Source organism: Aedes albopictus, chromosome 2, assembly GCF_035046485.1.
Source record: "Aedes albopictus strain Foshan chromosome 2, AalbF5, whole genome shotgun sequence".
Lineage (NCBI taxonomy): Eukaryota > Metazoa > Arthropoda > Insecta > Diptera > Culicidae > Aedes > Aedes albopictus.
In genome coordinates this window covers 200,594,368-200,616,682 of record NC_085137.1, presented here as the reverse complement: position 1 = coordinate 200,616,682, position 22,315 = coordinate 200,594,368, and the positions used below count along the sequence as shown (strand labels likewise).

The following is a 22,315-nucleotide window of genomic DNA, read 5'->3' as shown; positions in this document are numbered from 1 at the left end:
CCATGCGACGAAGGAACAAACTCCGAGTAACTTCCTTTGTATCCCGCAACAATGGTTTGAATGTCAAAGGCAGTGTGACTTTAACAAATTGAAATATTTGAGATAATCATAAGAGCTTTTATTTTATTGTTGCTTTGATTCATAGTTGAAAACTTAAATAAAACATTTTGCTTTGGTTTTTTTAATGCAATCAATCTGGCAACCCTGTTTTAGGATTATTATCAACAAATAGAATCTTGGGCGCTATCATATATGCACAAACTCCCACGTAGAGGTTTGCGAGTTTATTTTGTTGCCATGAGAACTTCACTGACTTCCACTTTCGCTTCTAACGCTATCAACTTTGCAGAGCATCACTACTACATGTCATGTATGTAAACTGCCAGAAAACTGAATCGTTTCCATGTAATCGCTTGGCATTATCGGAGATTTCCTGTAAATTCCAATTTAAAGGTACTCTATTATTACAGCTCTTTTCTCTTTGTGTTGTTTTGTCAATCATATTCCGCTGAATGCGTATTGAACTTGGTTTTAACCTTCACGTACCCAACCCACGACATTTATTTTTGCCCTCAATCGATCATAAATTGGTGCAAGTATGTTTATTATACTCAAGTGGCCATGTAATATCCGGAATCATTCCGGAGACTAGAAGTGTGCGCCGATTTGAAATCTGTCGGCGGCGGGGTTTTGCACTTTTTTGGCCGGCGGCGGCGGCGTGATCGGCGTGACGCCGAATGAATTTTCGGCGGCGGCGTGAAACGGCGTGGCCATAGTTTTTATTTTTTTGTTAATTCCGTTAATCAATAGCAGTGTTTTATTTTGTTGTGTTGTTGTTTTATGTTTATAATTAAGGTTTCTTTATTTTTTTTATTTTCACATGTTTTTTGAAAATTTATTGAAATAATTGTTATGGCGAATCATCAATCAGCTGCCCAAAAAAATATCCAGTATGACCTTCTATAGGAATTCCCGGAAGAAATTCTAGAGGAATTCCCGGTGGAATCTCTAGAGGAATTTCCAAACTTTGCTAGGAGTTTTCGACTGGAACTTATTTACTATGGAAATTGTGGCTTTCTCAGTCTAGGGAATCCAAACGATTAAATGTGCATTGCCCGACGTTTCGGCCTGGTTTATTTGGCCTTTTTCAAGGGTAAACTAAAAGAACAATTTTTAAATAGTTAGGTACTAGTATAAAACAGATTACTACGCTGTCTATCGTTTTTTGTGTTTATCATTAATGCCACAGTTTGTTTGGAGCTTCTTGTATCCTATGCCTGTAAATTATAATTTAGTTGTTTCTGTTTCTGTTGGAGTTTTTGAGTGGAACTTACATATAGTTTTTAGGCAAATTAATAAATATTTTTGGAGGGACATCGACAATTTTTTCACATTCATCAATTCACTCTGTACTGATAGATGGATCGCGTAGGTTTCTTTATATGTTAATCTGTTTTATACTAGTACCTAACTATTTAAAAATTGTTCTTTTAGTTTACCCTTGAAAAAGGCCAAATAAACAAAACGTCGGGCAATGCAAATTTAATCGTTTGGATTCCCTAGACTGAGAAAGCCACAATTTCCATAGGAATTTCCAAATAAACTCTTAAAGGAATTCCCTGAGGAACTCGTAGAGGTGTACTCCTGTACTTCAGAGGGATTCCCGTATGAACTTCCAAAGGAATTTCCAAAAGAACCAAAAGAACATCTAAAAGAATTCCCTAATGAATTCTTAAAGGAACGTTTAGGAAACTCCTGGAAGAATTCCGGAAACAAACCTTAGAAGAACTCTTAGAGAAATTGCCGGAAGAAATTTCAGTGGAATTCACGGGCGAACTCTCAATTTCCAAAGGAATTCTTAGGGGAATTACCGGAGGAATTCATAGAATAATTCTCGGTGCAAATTCCAGGCATTCGTTGTGCAACTCTCAGAAATACTTTTAGAGCAATCAGTAAAGTAATTGCCGAGAAACTTTTGGAAGAAATACTGGAGAAACTCCTTGAGAAATTGCTGAAGAATTTCGGAAAGGAATTTAAGGAGGAACTCGTAGAGAAATTACCAAAGATATTCCTAGATGAGTTTCCGGATAAACTCTTAAAGGATTTCCCGGATGAATTTCTTGTGGAATTCTCAGCCGGATTTCTAGAGCGATTCCCGATGAAATGCGTAAAGAAATTCCCTGAGAAACTCATAGAGTAACTCGTAGAAGAATTAGAAGATAAGTTCTAGACAAATTCTCGATTGAACTTCTAGAAGAATTCTCAAGAAATTCGTGAAGAAATTCCCGGAAGAACTCGTAGAGGAATGCCCGGATGAACTCAAATACTTCTAGAGAAATTCCTGGGAGAACTCCCAGAAGAACGTTCTGGGAAACTCCTGGATCTTAAAGGAATTTTGGGAAGAGCTTCTAGAGGAACTTCCGGGGGAATTCTTGAAAGAATTTTCGAAGGAAACTCTTGTCATACCGAGTGCAACTTCTAGAAAAAAACTTATAGAGCAACTCGCTATAAAATTGCCTGGAGAACTACTTCCCAGTGAAACTCGTAAAGGTGTTCCTGAAGATATTCGAATTTCCGGAAGTACTTCTAGACGAATTCCCTGAAGAACTTTAGAGAAAGTCACGATGAAACTGTTAGTGTGATTCCCGAAAAAAAAAAAATCGGTAATTAATCCCCAAAGGAACTCGTAGAGAAATTTCCGGAGGAATTCCTGGAAGAAATCCTAGAGAAATTCAAGGAGGATCGATCTTCTAGAGGAATGTTCAGAGAAACTTCTGGAAAATTAAAGATATTAAAGGAATTCAAAACGCGACGCGAGACAAGACAAACACTTATCGTTCTTACAATCGTCAAAGGTTTTTTAAATTAAACTAGAGTCTGAAGTAACAAGTTCTACTAAAAGCTCTAAAGTAATAGTAAAGTGGAGATGGCAACCAAGCCAAAGTCAGAGCCGAATAAGTTCATCGAGTTGAAGAAGACCATCGCAGGATTACACAAGGATATCGCGTTTCTCAAGAAGTGTATAGAGTACAGGCTTACTCCCGTAAGTCACAAGGTAAAAGTTAAAACAGCCACAAACCCCAACATAGTAAAGACACTTGAACAAACACTCATCAAAGAAAGCATCAAAAAACTACACAGCAAGATCAACATGAAAACTTTGGAATGTTATTCTCTCCATTTAAAGTTAGCGAAAGATTTATCCGTTAACGACGATGAAATTTTAGTTTCATTCGACGTTAAATCACTATTTCCAAGCATTCCAGTTAAAGAGGCCATTAACCTACTAGAAGATTGGCTTCTGAACCAATATGAAGATTCAAATTCAGATTGGATTAAGAAAGTTCGTACATACATCAAATTAACCAAACTTTGTATGGAAGAAAATTATTTTTCGTTCAGAAATGAAACCTACAAACAACTTAATGGTGCCCCCATGGGCAATCCACTTTCTCCATTTTTAAGTGAAATTTTTATGGCAAATTTGGAAAAACGCTTAGAAAACAACAAACAGCTTCCTGAAGTCTGGTGGAGATACGTTGACGACGTGTTTAGCATTGTTAAGAAACATCTTTTACCTGAAATCTTGAACAATATCAATAATGCACACAAAAACATCGAATTCACTTGTGAAATTGAACAGAACAACCAACTACCATTTTTGGACATACTCATCGTAAAACAAGAATCAACACTTTCCTTCGAAATTTACAGAAAACCGACACACACTCAACGCACTATTCCAAACTCATCAAATCACTCACATCAACACAAAATTGCATCCTTCAATCACATGATACACCGAATGCAGACACTTCCACTTAGTGAAACAGGAAAAACGAAAGAACTTAATTACATTTTCGAAACAGCACAGTTGAACGGTTACACAAAACAAACAATACAACAGATCATCAACAAAAAGACACAACAACAATACAGACGTTCTTTGACTACACTGACACGGACAGAACCTACACTTAAACGGATAACTGTGAACTACAACAATGACACCAAAAAACTCCGACCAATTCTCAGAAAGTTTGGTTTTGAATTAGTTTTCACAAGCAAAGCTAACCAACTTCAAACTCTCTTAGGATCTACGAAAGACCCGTTGGACAACTTAACAAAATCTGGTGTTTACAAAGTAACATGTAATCACTGTGACAAAATATACATAGGACAAACAAAACGCACACTCAACACACGATTCAAAGAACACATAACGGAAGTATCAAAAGCACACAAAGACACAGACAAAGGACTCATTCATCATTTTAAATCTAAAGTTGCTGAACATATTTTCAATGAAGGACATTTTATGAATACTTCAAATATTAAACTCTTACGACACATTACAAACCCATGGAAACTTGATGTTGCAGAAAGTTTAGAAATTTACAAACAAAACAATAAAAAACTACTTAACAAGGATCAGGGCAATGGGTATACGTGGCTGTTTAAATTTTTACCTAACACACACAAAACATTACACAATACACAAAACACAAATTGACTACCTACCAAATCGGCAGGAAAAAATAACACAACAAACACCAATTGACTACCTACCAAATCGGTAGGAATTTTCCTAGCTTTAGGTATCTTATTGACACCCTGTTTTCTAACAGGCAGATACACCCCCTTTTTTACAAATATGTACCTACAATTTTGTACCTACATTTTTATACCTACACTTTTACCCACACACGTACCTACACATACACTCCTAGTATAAATACCACAACGAATGCGAGGTTTTCTTCAGTCGAGCACTTGACACTGAAGAAGTCTGTAAGTCACAGACGAAATAGGCCTATCTGTCCGAAGATAAGCACAGTAGTAGAATTAAAAGGAATTTGCTCGTCCTTTCTAGTTTTTCTTTAAAAGAGTTATTCATTTTTTATTTTCTTTTGCAAAAGTAAAGTATTAGTGAAGTGTTTTTAAATTAAACTAGAGTCTGAAATCGTCAAAGGGTTTAAAATTTACCTTTTCTGTCGACCGGTTTCGGGCGCGATGTTGCCCATCTTCGGGACAATGTCCGACTGGTTACGTGTTGTCGTACGATGTTCGTACTCGTCCAGAGAAGAGATTTTTTTTTATTTATTTACAGTTGTTATCCACCAGGTTGAAGAGACACGATGCGATGGGGGGATCATCTTCGTTCATCAATGGTCCCTTAGTGTTGGTGATGAGCATCGATTCCCATGCGTTGAGGTGCACGGCCTTTCTCACTGGTTTGATCACCCGTATTCCCGGAATTCCCGTAGAAATTCGTTAAAGAATTCCCGAATGAACTCGTTGAATAACTCGTGAAGGAATTCCCGGAGGTGCTCCTAGAGGAATTTCCGGCCGATCTCCTAAAGGAATTCCCAGGAAACACTTCTAGAGGGATTCCCGGAGTAACTCTTAGAGGAATTTCTGGAGGAAGTACTGCAAAAGTCTCAGTGCAATTTCTGTAGCAATGCCCGGATAAACTCCTAGAGGATGTCTCGGAGGAAACTTGGATTTCCCGAAGGACTTTCTAGAGTTCCCGGAGGAACTTTTAGCGGAATTCTTGGCGAAACTACTGGAAGTTGCTGGAGAAATTTCATCTCTTCTGGAGATGAACAACACAAAAATATTGTTTTCAGAATCACAAGCATTTTCTTCAATCTTCGGAATCCCTACATTCATTCTTCAGCCATCAGTTATCTTCAGGAACCCCTAGTATCTTTGTGAACTCGATTTAATTCAAGAGACAAACTCTTTCACTTTCAAAACATCGTTGACGCGGCATACGTAGTTTAGAATTTAGAACAACTACCGGAGGAACTGAATGTACTCCGTAACTGCGCACACCTCTACCGGAGACATTCCGGATTGTACTGTGGTCAGGGGGTGGGGGAGGTCTCTATTTTGCCAAATGGCTAAAAGTGATTATTTCGTGTGTTATTGTATTTGAGAGGCCAACGCGGAACCTATTCCAGGTGCTCCGGAGCGGCCACATCAATTGATACATACAGTGTATCAAACAATTGTCCGTACAGCAATTTTTTGGTCAAAATAATTTTTCATTCAAATGATCATAACTTTTTTATACGTTAATCAAAAACGCTGAAATTTTGACCAATCATAAATCATATATTAAAGCTCCATTGGTAAAGTTTTGAGCGAGATCGAATTAGTTTTCTGAAAGTAAAACTTTTAGAAAAACTTATAAGATTTTTGAACACATTTTTAAAACATCATATCTCAAAAAAAAACTTATAAGATTTTTGAACACATTTTTAAAACATCATATCTCAAAATGTCCTACTCGATGAAACTTTTTTTCTTTTTTTTGTGTTTCAGGGCGTTACATGAGGTTTAAAAGTGGTTTCAGAGGGATTCAGAGGCTCTCAAGTAAATTTCATGAAGATTTCATGGGACTTCTAGAAGCGGTTCAAAGCGTTTCAAGGCATCTCAATGGTCTTTAGAGCGGTTTGAGGGAAATATAGAAGCTCTTTTAACATTTCCTTTTCTTCGTCTTCTTCTTCTTCTCCTCCTTCTTCTTCTTCTTCTTATTTTTCTTCTTCTTTATGGCTCGATGTTCCCACTGGGACTTGGCCTGCCTTGCTTCATCTTAGTGTTCTTTGAGCACTTCCGCAGTTATTAATGGGGCACGTTCGGTGTAGTACTAGATTTGTAGTAATGGGCTGAATTTTAGTATGGTGAGAAGGTCAATCCTCTGTTTCTGCAATGAAATGGTGCAAAAAGCGTGGGTATTATGATTCCTTGCCCAATTTGATGCTGTTTGAGCAAAACTTTGAATAACTATGTTGTTTATGTTGCGAAAAATTTATAAAACAACAACACTGTTACCCAAAGTTGTTCTCAAACAGCATCAAATTAGGCAATGAATCATAATACCCACGCTTTTTGCACCATTTCATTGCAGAAACGGAGGATTGACCTTCTCACCATACTAAAATTCAGCCCATTACTACAAATCTAGTACTTCATCGATCTGTCCTATTGAAAAGCTTTCTTTGCCCGGCATTGCATGAATTTGTATATTGTGAGGCATGTACAATGATACACTATGCCCAGGGAGTCCAGAAAATTCTGAAAAAATCCACAGCTCAGGTGAGATTTGAACTCACGACCCTTATTCGCTAGACAAGTGCTTTTTCAACTAAGCTACCGAGCCAATTAATGACACGACATTTTAGTTGTCATAAGGTAATTCAAATCTCATCGATCATGTTTCATCCTTCCCTTAACTTGCACCGCAAACCTCATCAAGTGGATGGAGAAGAGACGCCGGTAAGATAGCCCGGGTAGAGGTGAATGGCAAACCAAAAACAAAAGAATAACAAATTTTATTGTCATAACTTATTTTGTCATTCATGAGTTCTTCATGAAGAGCTTAAAACAATATGTGAATAGCATAATATGATATCACATCAAAATATTCCATTCGCTTGTCATTTTAAAATTTCAAAGAATAACTACTGAATGTCTTATTTTGCTATCATAACAAATTTTGCAATTGGTGAGATATTGTTGACCTTTTGCGAGTTTGATAAACTCGCAGTTTTGGCACTTATCAAGAACAACATAATGACAAAATTTGAATTTTGGTTATTCTAATGGTAAATTTTGATTTTGTTTGCAATTACTTTCCATCCAAAAAACTTATAAGTTTTCATTTTGTTATTGGAATAAACAACTTAATATACCCTTCTTTTGGATGACAAGGGAATAACTAATTTTGATATCGTTTTATTTTCAATAACTCAATAATGGTATATTTTGCAATTCTCTATCTTAATTTTTTTTGTTCTTGGTTTGCCATTGTAATGTCAAAATTTGACATTCTTTAATAATTTTATCGAACAATGTCAGTTATTATTTTTGCCCTTTTGTCACTTATTTCAAACAAACCAATGACAAATTTTACCATTCAGTAATTCTTTTTGAATGGTAAAACTTGCAATTGTTTTGTAATTCTTTTCTGCCCGGGAGGCAACAGTTTCAACACTAAATTAATTGCTCTCGCTCTTCGTATACATATGATCATAAGAGATGGATATATTTGCAGTGCAAGTTAAGGCTTTTTACGGCATCATCAGCATCGGCAGCCATGTTGTATATGTGGCTCAAAATTTCAAATTGATAATTCCTATGAAAAAGTATCATCCTATTTGCTCACTCGCAGTGATTGCGATGATACTTTTTCTGCCGTGTGGCTGCAGGATTAATAGTTTTTATCACTTCGAAAACGCGAGGCAAACAATCATTGAAAAGCAAAAATTCAATGATTCGTGTGAAAGCTTGGTGATGCATCATGACACCTTAAGGGAAGGATGAAACATGATCGATGAGATTTGAATAACCTTTTGACAACTAAAATGCCGTGTCATTAATTGGCCCGGTAGCTTTGTTGGAAAAGCACTTGAAAAGCGAATAAGGATCGTGATTTCAAATATCACCTGAGCTGTGGACTTTTTCGGAATTTCACTAATAATTTACCCATGTCTTTCACATATATATATGTTGAGTTTCATTAAATATCATTAATTGACAACACGGATTGGTATACTGAAGACTTTACCCTTAAGTCAACAAATATTTTCCAAATTTCTCCAGGCTGAAAAAAACTTGACGATATTGTGAAGATTTGATAGAAGAACTGAAATAAAAAGACCAACCATTCTTGGAGATAGAGCATTCTCAATTTTTTTTATTTATTTCCGATACAGTCATTGAGGAATTTTTTAATTTTTTATTTTTGATTTTTTTTCTCGTGATTCATCCGAGAATTTCCTCAGGAGATCATCCATTTATTTCTCAGAAATTTCTTGTATAATTTCTGCCGGATTGCAAGGATTATTCCTTGCAAAATTCCAGGGTAATCTTCTACCAATTTCTTCGGGGATTCATTGAGGTTTTCTTAGAGAGAATCCGGGGGTTTTATCTATTAATATTATTCTTTTATTTTAGTTTTTTTTTGAAAAAAAAAGTCAAGAAATTCCTATCGAGATTTTATGACCTTACAAAGTTTTTCAGTTCACTTTTCATACTTTCTGTGATAAATAGTCCAGAGATTTTAGTGCGGAATAAGTTTTTGAAATTGATTTATTTTATAATATTTCTTTTATATATTACAAACGTCGTCCTGCCTGCCTACTCTGTTTTTTGACATCCGGTTCCATGAAGAAATGCCCTTAAAATGTAATTTCAGATTTTCCCGTTTTTCTTGCCTTCCCGGTCACTTTAACTAATTATTTTTTCGTACGAACACGTCGGAGTTCTGGCGGAATGCAACAGTGAAAGAATCATGTCGGTCTGTTGACCCGTTCCCGGGCCTATTCGTGACATACAAGCACCATTCCATTTGTATTTATATAAATTTACGATATTTTCAAATCATCCGGAAATTGTTCGAAGGCAATTATACCAAAAATTACTTTAAAACTTTTCTTAAAAAAGCTCCATCAATTTGAAACATGTTCAAAATTGTTTCGACTTTTGAAACATTTGATCTTTGGGGCATTTCAGGGGTTCCCAGTGGGTTTTAGGGGGTACCATGACGTTTAAGGAGGTTTTAAGGGTTCCTAGGAGGTTCTAGGGGGTCTCAGGGCATTTCAGGAGGTCTCAAGAGATATCAGGGGATTTCAGGGGGTTCCAGGGGATCCCAGGAGTTTCCGGGGGTCTCAGAGAGATTCAGGGTGATTCCAGGGGTCTTTGGGGCGCTTTTTACTATTGAAACGCCCCTGAAAAACTCGTATTCTTATTGAAATACCCATGGACACACTTAAACTCCTGAGACCCCTCAAAAACCCCCTGATTTTTTTTCTTTTTCTTTATTACCGAGATTTTTAATTCGGGACCTACGCTCTACTTCACTTCTGAATGAAGAACTCACATTTAGTGGAGTGGCATTCCCTTGAAACCCGCCTAATCCCGTTGGAACGCCTTTGACATTGACGTTATTTATTTCATATGCCCATGAAACTCCTCGGAACACCTTCAAAAAGATCAAGAAACCCACTGAAAGCCCCTTGAAGCGTTTCTGAAATGCCTCGAGAAGCCCTTAAAACCACCATGATTCCATTGAAACGCCATTGAAATCCCCGTAACCCGGGCAGAAAAGAATTACAAAACAATTGCAAGTTTTACCATTCAAAAAGAATTACTGAATGGTAAAATTTGTCATTGGTTTGTTTGAAATAAGTGACAAAAGGGCAAAAATAATAACAGACATTGTTCGATAAAATAACTAAAGAATGTAAAATTTTGACAGTACAATGGCAAACCAAGAACAAAAAAAATAAGATTGAGAATTGCAAAATATACCATTATTGAGTTATTGAAAATAGAACAATATCAAAATTAGTTATTCCCTTGTCATCCAAAAGAAGGGTATATCAATTGCAAAATTTGTTATGATAGCAAAATAAGACATTCAGTAGTTATTGTTCCAAATTTTAAAATGACAAGCGAATGGCATATTTTGATATGATATCATATTATGCTATTCACATGTTGTTTTAAGCTTTTCATGAAGAATTCATGAATGACAAAATAAGTTATGACAATAAAATTTGTTATTCTTTTGTTTTTGGTTTGCCATTCACCTCTACCCGGGAACCAATTTGAAATGTCTCTGAAATTCCTTAAAACGCTTTTAAAAGGCTCAAGAATCTCCCTGAAACGCACCTGCGAACCCCTTGAAGCGTTGGGGGTAGTATCAAATGCAACGAAACCTCTCGCAACACTCTTTAAAAAAAATAGAAACCTCCCGGAGCTCTCTGAAATGCCTCTGAAACCCCTTTTTAAGGCTCCAGAGATTCCCTCATGAATCGTCATAAAGCCCCTGAAATCTCTGTAGTTCCATTGAAACGCCAACGAAACCTGTTGGAATGCCCTTGAAAGGTACCTGAAATCCCTTGATACAATTCGCTGAAACGCTCACGAGGCCCCTCGAAACCCCTTTTTTGGACTCTCAGTGAACTTCTTGCAAACCCCCATGGCACCATCTCATCTTTATGACAATTTATATGTTATATTTGATTGTCTTTTACTCATTAAAACAAAGTAAATGAAAACCTCGTGACTTACGCTACAGCAAGTATGTTTGACATGCATTCATTTAGGTAGACCTGGGTAGACTAACCTTTGAAACAAGATGTTTCAGCGGCTTTACTGTAATCGATTTGTTTCGTCCCAATAAACATCTTCCGCGAGGGGGCTGAACATCTTAATTACTTATTGCTATTACGCATTCCTATACCAACCCCAACCAATCAGTGTGGCAAAAGGTGGCATCAATATGCAGTAGATGAATCTATTAACAACCACATCAGATTCTTATCAATTGATTAATGTATGAATTTCACATTTTCTCTTTACAGGTAAGTGTCTAAGACCGATCATGGAATAACTAATCGGCAAGTACAACCAACAGCGGCGGTTAATGACGCTTGAGCTTGTTGGTAAAGTATTACAAATTCATGGAATGCCATAACAGAAACCGTTACAACCCCTTACATTTGCTGCATGGTGGAATCTCGTCATCTGAAAATAAAATCGCGACAGAAATCTGGCGCCATGTTGACTGTGCTGGTGTTTGCCTAAAAAGCACCCCTTTCTACCCGCTGCGCTTTGTACTCGTAGAACTGTACCGTACATACCACCCTTGTTTACGTCACGCGGGAAATGTGTCAACTTTGCCTTGTCGTGAGCGAGCAGTCACGACCACATGGCAATATTTATGTTTAATGCTTCACTTCTCACCTCCGAGAAAGCATAAATTAACGCCCAAAATAAGATTATCTTATTATCGAATCAACACCAGTGCTCAGCTTATAATTCCTGAAATTGGTGGCATAAGCTGTATAAGCTGTGGTTGTTGATAAGTATAACGACCATAATTATGAGTTCTGTTGCCGAGGGCCGTTTTTTGCTTTCAAAAGCCTAGCATTTGATTTTGGAAGTGAAAGTCTTTGAATTTTTGCCTGTTTGACTATATCGTCTCCTATTCAGAACACGATGAAGCTCCTAGCACAGACAAACAGACGTATCACTTGGAACAAAGTGCGATTAAAATCATCGTCACAAAAATATAATCGCCCAATGCTAATTACGCTATTTTTCACAAACCCACTGAGTAGATGGGGGTAGTGAGCAAATGTCAAACAAGAGCAAAAACGATGCGAGTCAAGATGCGAGTGCTATTAGCGAGAGATTTGCGAACTACATAATACATATTTGAATAGTTCGTTAAAAAAGGAAACGATGCGAAGTGAGTAGAGTGAGACGTCTGTTTGTCTGTGCTCCTAGCTATCTCAATTTATCATCAAAACTCCCTGAAAATCCTTAGAAGTTTTTCATGAAGTTTCATGATAGAACATAATTTTATGATAATTTTGAAAAGGGGGCATCCATTTAGGACGTCACGCTAAAAATGGGGATTTTCAACGTACTTTATGGATGCCACCAAAATTGTGTTACAAAGTCTGCTGGAACACAGGTGTACAGGTCTGTAAAAGCCATATTTGCAGCTGCAACACGCGTTTTTACTTCAAGGGCAACGCCAATGTCACACGTGTTAACGCTAACACCATTAAGATTGTCTCTGTTTCTACCTCGATATCCGTCTTCAGATGAGCAATTTTTTCGAGCAAGGAGCAAGGACTTTGACTAAGAAGACACCCTAGTGGTGTCATCGAGTTAACTCCAAATTATTCACTGAGTAACTAGTTCCTCCGATAAAAAATATTTTTAGCTTCCATGGGATCCCCAGTATAGGATTACGCATTTTTTGAAAGTTCCTTCACGGTGCATAATTAATATTCCCTAGCTAAACGATTTCATATGCTCCCAAAGACAAGATTAAAACCTTCAGTAGGTCGGCTCCAGAGGCACGTTCTTTTCCATTCGGGAAATTTGTGCCAAACGAAAAAAAAATAAAGAAACGTTACAGGCATTATTTCAGAAATTCATTCATTGGTTAATTCTTTAGGAATTTCCACCAGGGAGTCGGCTGATATTCGTCTTCGTATTACCATAGACTAATTTCAAGACCTCGATGTACCAAAGAAAACGATCAAATTTTCGGTACCCAATAAATATTCATAACCGTGTAAATTGCCTTTTGTGTAAATTTTATTTAGCGTGTTACACTGATCTGACAGCTCTGACAGTAAGGGACTCAACATAAATTACGTAAAGTGAGTACCGAGAATTGTTCACAATCTGCGAACTTGACTGCGGAAAAAATTGCGACCATGACGCCGCTGGTATTACTTCGGAAATTTTTCCAAGGAAAAGTCTTTCATGGATTTCTGGAGGTATTCTTTTAGATTTCTATAGAAAAAGGTAATTCTCCTGGAGATTCCTCCAACTTTTTACCAAGATTTCCTTAGAAAAAACATCCATGCAGAAAGTGCTCCTTGGATTTTTTTAGCGAGACTCGAGGAAGACAATATTGCAAGGGTATCCCCATAAATCTTTCCAGAGCAGCCTTCAGGAAGTTTTCCAGAGATTAGTTCAAGCATTCCTCCAGAAAATTCTTCAAAAGTTCTAATAAAAAACATGGATTACAAAATAATTTCCTCCAGATATAATTTCAGAAAATCTTTCAGAGACGCCGTCTGAAACATTCTCCAGTGACTCCTTTGAATATTCTCCTAGGGGGCACCCTTAAACAATTATGCTAAAAAACGCATTTTTAGGAAAATATTTCGAGGATTTCCCAGATTTTCTACATGGATTTATTAATAAATTTCTCCAGAAGTTTCTCCAAGTGTTCCTTTAGAAAATTTTCCTTAAACTTCCAAAGCCATTCCTTGCATGGATGCATTAAAAAAAATCGTACAGAGATTCCTTTCAGAATGTCTTTAATGGATTTCTTCAAAGATAATTGTAGAAAATCTTCCATTGATTGCTTTAGAAATGTATCCATGATTTTTTTTCAGAAATTCCGCCGGAGTTTTCTTCAAAATTTCCTCCGGAGTTTCATTCGGGAAACCCTAGAGAGATTCCTTCATAAATTTCCACACTTCCCCAATTTCCCCATGTCGGAAAATCTTCCACGGATTCTTCCAAAACTTTGCCCAGCGATTTCTTTGAGAACAAAAATTCAGAACTCTTTCAGGAATATATACTAACGTTCTTTTAGATATTCGTCTAAACGTTTTTCCAGAAATTCTTTCGTGGATTGCTGAACCCTTTGGAGCCTGATTGTTTCACCACAGCTGCCGCAACCTTGCTTACCTCGAACACGTTTGTTATGCTAACTTTCATCACCGGGGTCATTTTGTTCCCTCCGGTTCCAAATGGTTATGCAAATTCTTCACGAAATCATTTCAGTAATCCTCTCAAATTTCCTTAAGAAATTCTTCCTGGAATTCCTTGTTATGGTCCTCAAGAGAGATTCCTTCCGAAATTTCACCATGAACTTTAGAAATTCTTCCGGGCATTCCTTCAGAAAATCTTTTATGGATTCGTAAATGTCATTGATAAAATCTGTCAAGGAAATTTTCACAAATTCCTTCAGCGATTCTTCTAGACATTATTTCAGAGATTCGTTAAAAATCCCTCCAGGGAGTATTTTATTCATTTCTCTAAGAATTTCTGCTGATTTTTTTTTCAAGTTAATCTTAAGAAAGTATTCCCAGGATTTCCTCAGAAACCCCATCAACCCATCAAATTTTTCCATGCATATATTCCGACATTTCTCTTTGCCTTTTTACAGAAATTCTTCAAATGATTTTTAAGAAATCATTGCAGTGGTTTCTGCAGAAACTTTTCCTGGTCTTTCTTCAGGAATTTTTACAACGATTCTTTAAGAAATTCTTACAGGGTTACCTCCACAGATCGTTGCAGGATTTCTTTTTATGTTTCCAGTAGGATTTTTTTCAGAGATTCATGCAGTAAATTATAAAGGAATCACTCCGAGTATTTCTTTATTTATTTTCTCGTAAATTCTTCTAGGATTCCTTCAATGATAGCTCAAGGATTTTTTGTAGAAAATGTTTTAAGAACTACTCTAAGTATTTCTCAGGAAACTCTTCAAAGAAATCCTTCAGGGTCGAAGCCAGTTGCTTCAGAAATTTCTGCAGATATTTCTTAATAAAATGAGTATGACAAGGACAAAAATTCGTCATGTTTGAGAACTAGAGTGGGATTGCAATGTAAAAATAAGTTTTGAGGTGACTTTTTTCTAACACTATTGCTACTATTTGGTCAAACATGCGAATAAAATCGTACATTGGACCAGTTATAGCGTAATCATAAAACTGAACTTGTTCTTATGATGAGAAAAACTAATTCCGATTGCACGCCAGGTAATACAGCGTCCATTTAATACGTAACGCTAAAATTTATATTCTAGGACACCCCCTCTCCTCCGTAACGCATTTTTGTATGAACCGTAACGCTCGCTCATACTCTCCCCTCTCCCTAGAACGTTACGTAATTTGTGGAAGGAACCTAAACAAGAAGATGCACTTGAGAGTAATACGGTTCACTGAGAGGCTTTTACTGTTTTACTCCACAAATATTTAGTATCGTTCAGATTAGGAAAAATCATCTAGATAATGTACATGGAAATACTGAAGTTGTTTCCTTTGGAGCATATAGGGGCATTAAGGCCCATATAGCCGAGGCGGTAAACGCTCGGGTATTCAGCATGACCATGCAGAGGGTGACGGGTTCGATTCCCGGTCGGTCCAAGATCTTTTCGTAAAGGAAATTTCCTTGACTTCCTTGGGCATAGAGTATCTTCGTGCCTGCCACACGATATACACATGCAAAATGGTCATTGGCAGAGGAAGCTCTCAGTTAATAACTGTGGAAGTGCTCATAGAACACTAAGCTGAGAAGCAGGCTTTGTCCCAGGAGGACGTTACGCCAAAAAGAAGAAGAAGAATATAGGGGCATTGAAATTCGAAACCTTGTGTAATTAGCTCTGATTTTACTATGACAGCCCTAATCCTCCCATCAAAGAATTCTGTTAGAAAAATTTGCTTGGATTGCTTCTGAAATTTCGTCAATTACTTCAAAAACTCTTTTATGGATTTCTTCAGAGAATCCTTTAGAAATTTCTCCAGAGAAAACGTTTCTGAAGCTTTTCCGAGATTTTTCGCAGATATTACTCATGGAATTCCTCAGAAATTCGTCTAAAGCAATTTCTCCAAGGACTTCTTTAAAAAATCCTTCACTAGATTTTCACTATAATTTCTTTACGGATTACTATACAAAATCCTCAAGGGTTTCCTTCAGAAGTTCGTCTAGGTATTTTCTCAGAAATTTCCCCAAGATCTCTTTAACCTTCCTTAGTCCCTAAAAAAAAGTTACAAATAAGACCCTGGGGTCATTTTTGACCCCAAACTTTGAACGGCTCTAAAAAATCAGTGGCTGGGCCGATTTTGATTTTCTTTGGCCCAAATGAAAGCCACACATGTCTAGTTTTCAAAACCCCCGGAGAGTTCCGGATTTGGTCACTGTGGCCACCGGGAACCTGCTTCAACTAAAAAATGCCGCTTTAGAGACCCTAACTTTGGCAAGCTATAACTTTGCAACCAAACAAGTAATCAGGACCGTTCAAGAATCGTTGGAAAGGTATTCACGTGGACTTTGATTAAAGACATTAATATTTACTAATTCTTAAGAACCGGTTCCGGAAATCCGGAACATCCGGAAAGTAATGTTTTTCACGATAATGTGCTAGAAAGCACATTCATATTATTTACAGGATAGAAGTTTTTGCATCAAACTTCTTTAGGCCATAAAACTATCTGTCGAACACTATTTCTGTATGTTTCTGGTTATGTCCCGTCCTTCTGGAACCGGTTCCAGGGATCCCACAAGATGGCCAACGAGTTGACTGTAACGAAATTGAACGGTTTTGCGCGCTAAACACATCTGCGTTGGTTAACTCATGATGAAATCTCAATAATTTTACATGCTACATATTGTTGTGATATGTAAAAATATTGTTTGACATTGTGGTCTTATGTGGCCACCGGAGTGACCACCGGAGAAACCCGTATTGAGGGACTTCCATGTTTTTGCAACAAAGATAGGCATTCGACGGCTCTAACTTCATGATTTTTCATGGCCATGTGGCTTATGGCATTAAATAGAAGAATTGACCATTCTGGTCTGTTTTGGCCACCGGAGTGACCACCGGAGAAATCCGTATTGAGGGACTTCCATGTTTTTGCAACAAAGATAGGCATTCGACGGCTCTAACTTCATGATTTTTCATGGCCATGTGGCTTATGGCATTAAATAGAAGAATTGACCATTCTGGTCTGTTTTGGCCACCGGAGTGACCACCGGAGAAATCCGTATTGAGGGACTTCCATGTTTTTGCAACAAAGATAGGCATTCGACGGCTCTAACTTCATGATTTTTCATGGCCATGTGGCTTCTGGCATTGAAAAGAAGAATTAATCAATCTGGTCTGTTTTGGCCACCGGAGTGACCACCGGAGAAACCCGTATTGAGGGACTTCCATGTTTTTGCAACAAAGATAGGCATTCGACGGCTTTAACTTCATGATTTTTCATGGCCATGTGGGTTCTGGCATTGACAAGAAGAATTAACCATTCTGGTCTGTTTTGGCCACCGGAGGGACCACCGGAGAAATCCGTATTGAGGGAGTTTCATGTTTTTGCAACAAAGGTAGGCATTCGACGGCTCTAACTTCATGATTTTTCATGGCCATGTGGCTTCTGGCATTGAAAAGAAGAATTGACCACAATGGTCTGTTTTGGCCACCGGAGTGACCACCGGAGAAACTCGTATTGAGGGAGTTACATTTTTTGCAACAAAGATAGGCATTCGAAGGCTCTAACTTCATGATTTTTCATGGACATGTTGCTTCTGGTATTAAAAAGAACAATTGAATATTCTGGTTCGCTTTGGCCACCGGAGTGACCACTGGTGAAATCCGTATTGAGGGAGTTTCATGTTTTTGCAACAAATATAGGCATTCGACGGCTCTAACTTCATGATTTTTCATGGCCATGTGGCTTTTGGCATTGAAAAGAAGAATTAACCATTCTGGTCCGTTTTGGCACTGGCTCGGTCCACGGCGACGGCGATGACGACGACGAAGTGATGTGAAGAATAAATTAACGACAGTTTGGTTTTTGGGAGACCACGCAAAGTAGTTGGAACGAAACGAGGATAATGATCGAGCATATGATGATGAGGATCAACAACGGGGCGCAAGAAATTGTTTAGGGGTTACCAATCGTGATGTTGTCAGAGGCGTAGCTGGATGTTCATCATTCGTTATTTATTAATCGGCGCAAATATTGTGTATACGACAGTTGTGGAAATTTTACTATACTGTTGTTGAAAGTTTTATTGAATTAAGGCTCTGATTCATTTGACGGACTTTGTGGTTTGATGTTTAATGTTCCTGATTACTCCTGGGCACTGGGTTTTATCCCTGGCCCTGGCCAGTCTCTTTCAACCTATTCTATAACTTTGTATATACAGTCGAGACTCTTATAAGGTCACTGGTCGGGGGGCGCAATAGGAATCCGCTCAATAGGAGACTAAGAGCTTATGGGTTTTCGGCCGTTTGGGGGTATGGCCTATTATCTCGGGTGTGTTAAGAGTTAGCGCAATACTTTCTTGGGCAAAGTTTTGGGGCTTGATAAGATCTACCATTTAGAACTTTGGTTCATAGGATTAATTGGCAATTTGGCCGCTAGAGGGACCATCAACAGTTTGATGCTAAATTGCACTACAGAAACCATATCAGGTAGTCAAGCAAACGTTACGATATGCGACAGCTCAAGACCCTGATAATTTGGAAGGATAGTGTCTTCGGAAAAGTTGTTGGGTACGCCAATAACTTACTGACGATGAGTTGCGAAGTTCGAAATTCCTCCACTGGGCGGCGCTAGTGAATATGCAAATTTTAGAAATTTCATAGCTCAGAATCCTGATAACTTACGAAGTTGGTGTCTTCGGCAAAGTTGATCAGTATGACATAAACTTGCATAAAAATTAACACATGTTTCGCAATTCTGCCACTAGGCGGCGCTAGTGAACATGCAAATTTTAGAAATCTTATAGCTCAGAATCCTGATAACTTAGAAAGTTGATGTCTTCGGCAAAGTTCGGCAGTATGACATAAACTTACATAACAGAAAACACATGTTTCAAAATTCTGCCACTAGGTGACGTTTACCGGTTTTTTCGTCTTTTTCCGACTTTTTTTGTAGTTTTTCGGCTTGGCCAAACTTGTGTCGCTCCCCCCGATAACTTATTAAGTTGGTGTCTTTGGAAAAGTTAATCAGAATGACATAAACTTTCATAACAATAAACACTTGTTTCGCAATTCTGCCACTAGGCGGAGCTAGTGACCATACAAATTTTAGAAATCTCATAGCTCAGAATCCTGATAACTTAGAAAGTTGGTGTCTTCGGCAAAGTTGATCAGTATGACATAAACTTACATAAAAATAAACACTTGCTTCGCAATTCTGCCACTAGGCGGCGCTAGTGAACATGCAAATTTTAGAAAACTCATAGCTCAGAATCCTGATAACTTAAAAAGATGGTGTCTTCGGCAAAGTTGATCAGTATGACATAAACTTACATAAAAATAAACACTTGTTCCAAAATTCTGCCACTTGGCGGCGTTTACCGGTTTTTTCGACTTTTTTTGAAGTTTTTCGGCTCAGCAAAACTAGTGTCGCTCCTCCCGATAACTAAGAAAGTTGGTGTCTTCAGTAAAATTGACCAGTATGACATAGACTTACATAAAACGGAAACTTTGTTTCGCAATTCTGCCATTAGGTGGCGCTAGTGAACTTGCAAATTTTAGAAACTGTATAGCTCAGAATCCTAATAACTTAGGAAGATGGTGTCTTCGGCAAAGTTGATCAGTATGACATAGACTTGCACAAAATGGGACACTTGTGACAGAATTCTGCCTCTTGGTGGCACCAGTAAACACGCAAATTTTAAAAATCTCATAGCTCAGAATTCTGCAATCTTGGAGAGACTGTATTCTTCATTGATGAGATACTTGGTTTGAAATTCTGCCCCTGGGCAGCATGCACATTTTATTAATTGTATACCTTGATGTCAGTCGGACTCGAAAGGAATCCTCCGTGGAACTTTAAGAGTATGCCAGTTGAAACGACTAGACGAATTAATTTTATTAAAAAAAAATTAAAGAATTGCGAAGTGTTCATAATACTAACTGAATGGACAATATTTGTGACAGAATTCCTCGATTGCAGAACTTGATAATTCCCTAATTCAAGTGAAACATTGTTTGTCTTCCTCAAGAAAGCCCTTCTCCTACCAACTAAGACAACTTTTCATTCTGAAAAAGCTGACTTCACGTAATAATAAGAAAGTAGAGCCAGTAAGAAAGGAGAAAGCATATCAAGTACTAACAAGTAATGTGGACATATCTAAAAAGATAATGAAAAGAAACGATGTGATTTTCAAGAACAGTGAACATAGACGACCAAAACGTTAAGTGGTGTTAACCAAAATATACGATGAAAGGTTTGTTTGTGAACCGAAGTAAAACTATCCTCAATTCTCGAACTAAACATATTACCATTGACAGTGCAGCATCAGACTACAAGAATCGTAGTATATTTTAACATGAATTGCCTCTACTACAGAATAACCTTGTTGAACAATAAGAATAACAACTGAGCATAAAGATAATATGTCGCGTGTCGAAGCATGAAAATTGAGCCGTCGAAAGACTGCTTCTGGTGATAAATCTAGATAATATGAGCGTTTAAAAATAAACATAGGAATTCCCTAGTATGTGTTTCTCCAGGTGGTCACTCCGATGGCCAAAGCAGACCAGAATAGTCAAAATAGTACACAATCATGAAGTTATAGCCATCGAATGCCCATCTTTGTTGCAAAAACATGGAAGTCCCTCAATGCGATTTTTCCGGTGGTCACTCCGGTGGCCAAAACGGACCAGAATGGTCAATTCTTCTTTTCAATGCCAGAAGCCACATGGCCATGAAAAATCATGAAGTTAGAGCCGTCGAATGCCTATATTTGTTGCAAAAACATGGAAGTCCCTCAATACGGATTTCACCAGTGGTCACTCCGGTGGCCAAAGCGAACCAGAATATTCAATTGTTCTTTTTAATACCAGAAGCAACATGTCCTTAAAAATCATGAAGTTAGAGCTTTCGAATGCCTATCTTTGTTGCAAAAACATGAAACTCCCTCAATACGAGTTTCTCCGGTGGTCAAAACAGACCATTGTGGTCAATTCTTCTTTTCAATGCCAAAAGCCACATGGCCATGAGAAATCATAAAGTTAAAGCCGTCGAATGCCTATCTTTGTTGCAAAAATATGAAACTCCCTCAATATGGATTTCTCCGGTAGTCACTCCGGTGGCCAAAACAGACCAGAATGGTCAATTCTTCTATTTAATGCCAGAAGCCACATGGCCATGAAAAAACATGAAGTTAGAGCCGTCGAATGCCTATCTTTGTTGCAAAAACATGGAAGTCCCTCAATACGGGTTTTTCCGGTGGTCACTCCGGTGGCCAAAACAGACCATTGTGGTCAATTCTTCTTTTCAATGCCAGAAGCCACATGGCCATGAAAAATCATGAAGTAAGAACCGTCGAATGCCTACCTTTCTTTCAAAAACATGAAACTCCCTCAATACGGGTTTCTCCGGTGGTCACTCCGGTGGCCAAAACAGACCAGATTGATTAATTCTTCTTTTCAATGCCAGAATCCACATGGCCATGAAAAATCATGAAGTTAGAACCGTCGAATGCCTATCTTTGTTGCAAAAACATGAAACTCCCTCAATACGGATTTCTCCGGTGGTCACTCCGGTGGCCAAAACAGACCAGAATGGTCAATTCTTCTATTTAATGCCATAAGCCACATGGCCATGAAAAATCATGAAGTTAGAGCCGTCGAATGCCTATCTTTGTTGCAAAAACATGGAAGTCCCTCAATACGGGTTTCTCCGGTGGTCACTCCGGTGGCCACATAAGACCACAATGTCCAACAATATTTTTACATATCACAACAATATGTAGCATGTAAAATTATTGAGATTTCATCATGAGTTAACCAACGCAGATGTGTTTAGCGCGGAAAACCGTTCCATTTCATTACAGTCAACTCGTTGGCCATCTCGTGGGATCCCTGGAACCGGTTCCAGAAGGACGGGACATAACCAGAACCATACAGAAATAGTTCTCGACAGATTGTATTATGGCCTAAAGAAGTTTGATGCAAAAACTTCTATCCTGTTAATAATATGAATGTGCTTTCTAGCACATTATCGTGAAAAACATTACTTTC

The 22,315-nt window shown here is 37.9% G+C and overlaps 1 protein-coding gene across 2 annotated transcripts in view; it reads left to right on the top strand.

Moving 5' to 3' along the window:
- Positions 1–22,315, top strand: part of LOC134284005 (uncharacterized) — a 277,106-nt gene that overhangs the window by 185,484 nt on the left and 69,307 nt on the right. The window contains exon 2 of one of the 2 annotated variants that reach the window (XM_062850976.1): positions 11,379–11,397. The exons of the other annotated variant lie outside the window; for it this stretch is intronic. Coding sequence (XP_062706960.1) covers positions 11,379–11,382 — 4 coding nt within the window. The 3' untranslated portion in view covers positions 11,383–11,397. Of the gene's footprint in view, positions 1–11,378; positions 11,398–22,315 lie in introns of those variants that run through there. 2 annotated transcript variants of the gene reach the window in all.